General features: G+C 59.2%; 1 protein-coding gene across 4 annotated transcripts in view; it reads left to right on the forward strand.

The window, feature by feature from the left end:
• NADK (NAD kinase) overlaps positions 1-2,230 on the forward strand; it is a 31,905-nt gene extending 29,675 nt beyond the window's left edge. For all 4 annotated transcript variants that reach the window (XM_078452533.2, XM_078452535.2, XM_078452534.2 and 1 more), the window contains one exon: positions 220-2,230. In XM_078452533.2, coding sequence (XP_078308659.2) covers positions 220-433 — 214 coding nt within the window. In that variant the 3' untranslated portion in view covers positions 434-2,230. The remainder of the gene's footprint in view (positions 1-219) is intronic.
• The last annotated feature ends 5,007 nt before the right edge of the window (positions 2,231-7,237 follow it).

The raw sequence follows: 7,237 nt of genomic DNA on the forward strand, positions 1-7,237 counted from the left end.
CTCCCCCCGGCCCGCCCTGGTGCTCCGCTGAGCCCCCCCCCCCCCCGGCCCGTAGCTGTCTAGAAGGTGAGACCGGCCCCGGGCTGTGAAGCAAGGAGCGTGAGCAGCACAGAAACGGTCCCCGGCCGGGCTGGGGTGGACATGGCCCTTGGGGAGGGAGGGGTCTCGGCCTGGTGCCGGGGGCTCACCTGTGTGCGCTGCGTTGCCCCCCTGCCTCAGCATCAGCATCACTACCTCTTGCTACCCGCTTCCCTCCATCTGCGTCCGAGACCCCGTGAGCGACTGGTTTGAGAGCCTGGCGCAGTGTCTGCACTGGAACGTGCGGAAGAAGCAGGCGTACTTCGAGGAGGAGGAGGAGGAGGAGGACGAGGAGGAGGACGAGGACGAGGACGAGGACGAGGGGGACGAGGGGGAGGAGGGGGAGGAGGGCTAGGCCCGAGCTCCTGCTGTCCACACCCGGGACCCCACAGTCCCAAAGCTGTTCTGCTGCCTCCTTCCCCTCGCCCTCCGGGGGCGGGCTGGCCTGAGCACGTGTGCCGTGCGCCCCGCGCGCAGGCGTCACGGGTCACGGCGCTTTGGCCTGTAGCCAGAGGAAGAGCCGGGATCTGCCTTTCGTCGACCAGATCGGCTGTTTTTAACATTTTAAATCTGACTTCTTTTTTGCATTTCTAAACAAGAAAAGTGAGTGACGGCGGGGGACTCTGAAGCAGACACCATGCTTACCCGTGTTGTGGGTCGGAGCCTGGGTCCTGGGGCAGGGACACCCGGCTGGATGTGCTTTCTGTAATTTCTTGTCAGGAAACTTGTGCTTAAATCAGTCTATTGAAATTCAGAGGGGATCAGAACGGATTGATCTGTCTTTCCATGTCGAAAATAAATGTCTCGTAGCCAAAAATCTCACTTTAAGCTACCACGATTTCCCCCTTAAATCTTGCACCTTTTTCGCCGAAAGGACTCGGAGGGGACGCTTCTGCAGAGAGCGGTTTGGTTTGATCGGCTGACGAGCGGAGGGTCCCCTCTCCCTCCTGCGCCTCGTCTGGGCCTCCCCGCCGTGGCCCCCCAGCCCTCCTCTCCTCCCTGCTGTGGGGTGACAGGTGCCAGCGCTGTGGCCCCACCGGCCCGGAGGACGCCTGGTAGGGGGTCAGGCCCACACACATTCCTCACGAAGCCGGGACGGCGTCCTCTGCACCCTGGAAGATATTTTAAATCCTGTGTCTACTTTGTAGAGATGATTTTAAACTTTCTGAACTGCTATGTACAGATTTTATTGTACACTCTGAAGATTTAAGAGGGAAGGGGATTTGTACTGTTGGGAAATGGAGCCTTGTTCCGATGTTTGCACGCGTTCTGTGTGACGCCGTGTGCTGGGACCACTGTGTTCAGCATCGTCGCCGTAGAGGTGACGGTCCAGGAGCGAAGGGTGCTTCTCCCTCGGGAAGCCACCGGTCAGCGAGGAAGGCGGTGCTGGGACGTTTTGTGTCCTTTCTGCTCTCGCTTCTCCCTGGGCGTCTTGGGCTTGCGAGGAAACTGCCAGCATTCCAGTGGCCCCTCAGGCCGCGCGGGGCGTGTGCGCGTGGCTCCGGCCCCTGCTGGTTGTTGCCTGACAGATGTCCTCCAGTCGGGCGTCTGTTTCGGAGTGACTGATTTCTCTTTGAGCTACATCGTTAACCTGTTAAGGTGGCAAGAACGGAAGGGACGGGGCTGGGCCTTGCTCTCCTGGAGGGTCACAGGCCTCATTCTGGAGCTGCTAGAAAGGCTCCGGGGCCCTGGGTGCCACCACCTTCGGCCGGGGGTCTCCGCGCGGCGGGCTGTGCAGCCTGGGTGCCCGCGTCTGCCGCGTCCGTGGTTCAGCGTCTGTGGAGCTCGGCAGTCGGCGTGGGGCTCGAAAGGGAGGTGGGCCCTCACCGCCACCTGCCCACGGGCACGGGGCACCGCCAGAGGCCCGCCACCCGGCCTCCCTGGGGCAGAGAGGGGGCCGAACCAAAACTTGGCTTTAGGTCCAAAAGAGAGTGGCGTTCGGAATTCAGGTCGTTCATTTAGACAAAAAAAAAAAAAAAAAAAAAAGCAAGTCTGAAAGGAGCATGATTTGGAGTGATTTAGAAAACTTGGGATTTTTTGAAGTAATTCTTAATGTTTCATATTGTTAATATCTTGAAAATTTGTTAAATGTTGTCGAAAGCCTTATTACTATTTTCAGATTCTTTCAATAAACCGACTTGTTTAAAAAGTTGGATCGAGTTACAACTGGTATCTGGTTCTTTGTAACCAGGGCACAGACACTAGGGGGGTAGCCCCAGCCCAGGGCTTCTGGAGCCCGCCGACCCCCTGAGAACCCTGTGGCGAGCATGGGAGGGGCAGGGTCCCACCCAGGCAGCCTCCACCTTGAATCCCACCCCACATGGCCCCCAACGTGCCTGGAGCTCGGAGGGCGGTCCAAGCCCTGCGGGGCGGAGCCCACAGCGAGGACTGGCTCCTGGGGAAATCAGAGGGCTGGAGCTGGACCCAGGAGCCCCCGAGGCTGTGACGTCCTCATCACAGCTCAGTCTGGGCCTGTTGGGGTCGGGCGGGCCGGGCCAGGCCCTGGGGCATGCTCACCTCCCTCCTCCCCTGTCCTCTTGACCGGTTCCATGCGGTCTTGACCAGGCTTTGGTGGGGGGGGGGGGGGGGGGGTGGGGAGGCGGCAAAATTTCGCCAGGAGCCAAAGTGCCTGCAGGTGTGCACGAGGACGCGGACAGACCGCGAGGACACGGACAGACCGCGTGCTGGGCGCCCCCAGCCACCTGCAGAGGCCAGAGGCCCGGAGTGGGCAGCTGAACTCTCCTTCCTCCCAGGCCAGCCCTGGAGCATCGGCCTCCTGGGCCCTGGGTGGTCTTGGCCTGGCCTGGCCTGAGCCGTGACCGCCTGCTGCTCTCCTGGCACACGCGTGGGGGCGCATCACCTTACTGCTCGGGTGCCCGCTGCCCCTGGGTTGGCCTCTGCCTGGAAAAGGGCACCTGTGGTCAAGTTTGCACAGGTGTCATGGGCAGCAGGGCGGGACAGCTGCTGGAACTCAACCCCGGCATCCGGGGCTTTCTGAGGCCCAGGCTCTCGGGATTCGAGCCAGCAGTGTGTGTGGAGCCCAGGCGGGGCCTTGTCTCCTCGGCTGGCAGAGGGCCCACTTGGAGGGTGAGGGCCAGAACCAGCTGGCCGGAAGGGCTGGCTCACTGGTGGGCACCGGTTCTGCCCACGAGGCCGCACGTTTCAATAATGGCTGTTGACCTGTGAGCCTTGGACCTTCCTGCTTTGGGGAGAGGGGGGTGGGGGGCACAGAGGCCACAGGCCAGGTACCCCAGGACACCTCCTGACCGGGCTGTGGGCCACTTCTGTGGGCTCCGGTCTCAGGCCACCCCAAGGGTCCGGTCTTCGGGGTTGTAGCCTTGGACACCTGCCCTTTGCTGGCTGCTTCGGAGGAGCACGAGTTCAGACCCTGCCCTGGCCTCCGCTGAGTGCCCCACCCGGCTGGCCTCCCCTCCCTCCCAGGCCAGGCCACAGGCCGCGTCACAACAGTGCTGTCCCAAAGAGCAGCGGTTCCCCCACCCAAGAGCCACCGGGTACCAGGAACCGGCTAGTCTGCCTGGGGGTGACGGGGACCCGGTCGGGGGGACCAGCTGGAGGAGCACAGAGGATGGGTGGGGGGGTGACAGGGACGTGAGAGGAGGCGGGAAATGCACAGTCACCACATGGAGGAGAGCAGCCACTTCTGGCACATTCTCCTTCAGAAAGATCCAGGCCAGAGCTTGGGTGGTTTTCAGAATCATGGAAACTGAGGATTTGGTGGGAAGAGCGGAGGTGGGTTGAGGACGGGGTGGGGGGTGGGGGGAAAGAGAGGGACGCTGCGCAGGCTCTTTGGCGAACGTGCCTCCCGTGGAGGCCTCCAGTCGAGGCTGGCTTCCCTCCCCAGGAGCATGGAAGACGAAGGCCGGTTTGACCTCAGCCCATGGCTCCCCGCGAGCGCAGCGAGGCCAAGCGTGGCCGGGCCCTGCTCACCAGCACTTCTCCCCAGACACTGGCCTGACGGAGCAAGGGAGCTGCTCCCAAACCCTGTGGTCTTGCTTCCATGACCTTTAACCCCACGGATCCCAGAGGCTGAACCCCAGGGACAGAGGCTGCAGGTGCCCCCGCCAGGACGAGGCCAAGGTAGGGGATGAGGCGGAGCGAGCCCAGGACAGGGGTCGCACCGTGGGGCGTGGGGAAGGGCCAAGGGCTCCCAAGGAGGGCTCACATCCCTGGTTTGGGGACAGGTGGTTTTTCCCAACCAGCTGCCGGTCGGTGCTTCCTGGCAACCTCGGCAGGGGACCTGGCGGCACAGGACAGGGGTCCCCAGCCCTTTTCCCCCCAGTGAATGTGACCCAGGCCCTATTCTGTGGGCTTTTCGGGATCCTGGGTCCCTGCCTGCACTTCTCTGCTGTCCTCACTGTCGCCTGGGAATAGGGCTCCTCTGGGCCTACAGGTGGGGCCATCAGACCGGAGCCCAGACCCAGACGAAGCCTGGTGGGAGCAGGGAGGGCTGGGAAGCCAGGAGGTGCACACAGAGAAGCCCAGCCATCTGGGAAGGACCCAGGAAAGTGGTGCAGCAGAGCTTGCTGTGGACGCGTGCCTTCCCGCTTTCTAGAAAATCACCCTGTATTTATTTATAAATTTTTTTTAATGTTTATTTACTTTTGAGAGACAGAAAGACTGCAGGGGAGGGGCAGGGAGAGAGGAGAGAGGGAGACACAGAATCTGAAGCAGGGTCCAGGCTCCGAACTGTCAGTACAGAGACCGACGCGGGGCTTGAACCCATGAACCGCAAGATCATGACCTGGGCCTAAGTCGGACACCTAACTGACTGAGCCACCCAGGTGCCCCCCAAAATAATTCTAAAATGAGTGTATTTTCTCCCTCAGACTAGTGAACAGCGCCCGCAGGCCGGGCTTTTCCTGGGCAAGTCTGCAGGGCGGGCCGAGTGGGGCTGGGAGCGGCCAGGGCTGGCCAGGGCTGGCCAGGGGCCTGGCCCAGAGGTGACAAATACACAAAGAAAGCAGAAGTGAAATTCCTGCTCGCTTACGTGCCTACCTCAGAACATACCATGGCGCTGTCTTCATCACCCCATCCTTCTGAACAAAGTTCACAGAGTAGGTTTTTCTTTGCACAAAACCCTGAGATGCGGGATGACTGCCAGTGGTCCTGGGGTTTAGGGGTCAGTGAGTCATTTGTAGCCAAATAACTTCAAAAGCAAATTTATAAAAACTCAAAATTGTTACAGCAAAATCTGTCTTAGGTTTCATCTGGGGAAACGGTTTTGAAATGATGTCATGTGACTCTGGGGACCTTCCCCTCCCTCCTGGGCTTCCAGTCGGCCACTGAGCAGTGCCGTCCAGGCCTCCAGCCACCGCCTGAGGAAGCCTTGCTGCATGGACACACCCCAGAGCTGGTATCCTGTCCCTTTCTCTTTGTCCCGTCAACAGCTTGTCTCTAAATAGCCAAAGGAAACACTGCTGCCTATTAAGGTCGCATGAGCAATTTTACCACCGGGCCATGTCATTGGGTCATTCACGACAGATATCACAACAACTTCTTCCTTTAACTGGATTCCAGGAAGCAGAATTTTGGGAGAAAGACTACAGACCGGCCAGGATTCTTCATACTCTGCACAGTTTCAAATAAGGCCATTTAAATAATGCCTCTGCTGATTTGCAGTGTAGATCCCAATGAAGACGTGAATCAGGACACAGTCTTCACAAGGGAGGGGCCTGACCAACAAAAGGACTGAAGTTGGGGCTCCCCTGAAACCTGCCTACAAAGCTCTAGCTGGGGCATCAGGTGCTCCGCCCAAGCCCTGCCTCCCTCCACAAAGCTGGGGGGCGGGGGTGTCTTCTGACTCTAGGACCCCTTTCTGACAACTCTCTCCTCCTTCAGGATTTGCAAGATGTTTAAAGGGTAATTTTCTAGGGGTGCCTGGGTGGCTCACTCAGTTAAGTGTCTGACTTCGGTTCAGGTCATGATCTCATGCTTCGTGAGTTCAAGCCCTGTGACGGGCTGTGTGCTGACAGCTCAGAGCCTGGATGGAGCCTGCTTCAGATTCTGTGTCTCCCTCCCTCTCTCTCTCTCTCTCTCTCTGCCCTTCCCCTGCTCGCGCTCTCTCTCAAAAATAAATATTTTAAAAAAATTAAAAATAAATTATTTTTTAAATTAATTTATTTATTTAGAGAGAGAGCATGAGCAGGGGAGGGGCAGAGAGGGGAGAGAATCCCAAGCAGGCTCCATCCTGTCAGCGTGGAGCCCAATGTGGGGCTTGAACTCACGAACGATGAGATCACGACCTGAGCGAAGTCATGAGCCGGATGCTTAAGTGACTGAGCCACCCAGACGCTAATTTTAAAGCATGATAAAGAAAAGTAAGTCAGTGAGAGCTCCGGGGTGTTTCAGTTGGTTAAACATCTGATTCTTGGTTTCAGCTCAGATCAGGAGCCCACGTTGGGATCCTGCTTGGGATTCTCTCTCTCTCTCTCTCTCTCTCTCTCTCTCCCCCCCCCCCCCCCCCCCGCTGTGCTCGCTCTATAAATACATACATACAGAAAAGATATGAAACCTAACGTCAGGAAGGAGAGCCCATTGGCCACAACCTCGCTCCTGAAAATTATGTAAATTATGTGGGCAGGTACAGGTGCAGCCCTCCAGGTGTAGCCCAGCACTTCGGCTCCTGGCCTCAGGACCCAGCTGCGCCAGAGGCCTCCGGGCTGCTAGTTCCACCAGCCAGTACGCTCCCTTCGTCTTCCTCTTCTAAAGTTGGCCAGCTTGGACTGCAACTGCTGTCCCTCCAAATCAAAACCTGATCAGCAGCCGCGAGGGGAACTCAAAGGCCAGGGCCTCCACAGACTACCGGGACTTCACGGCACATCCCCAACCTGGGCCTCGGTGGTACGGTCCAGACTAGAACAAACGGGGTGGGGGGGTACGCCGACGCCCAACACCCCCCCCAGACCTGGGCCGCAGTGGTACGGTCCGGACCGGGACAATGGGCGAGGGGCGCCGACGTCCAACATTTCCCCCCGCCACCCGGGCCCCGGTGGTACGGTCCAGACCAGAACAAAAAGGTGGGGGGAAGACGCCGACGCCCAACATGCACCCCTCCACACTTGGGCCGCGATGGTACGATTCGGACCGGGACAAGGGGCGAAGGACGCGGAAGTCCAACATTTCCGTCCCCCCGCAACCT

Source organism: Panthera onca, chromosome C1 (genome assembly GCF_046562875.1).
Source record: "Panthera onca isolate mPanOnc1 chromosome C1, mPanOnc1 haplotype 2, whole genome shotgun sequence".
Lineage (NCBI taxonomy): Eukaryota > Metazoa > Chordata > Mammalia > Carnivora > Felidae > Panthera > Panthera onca.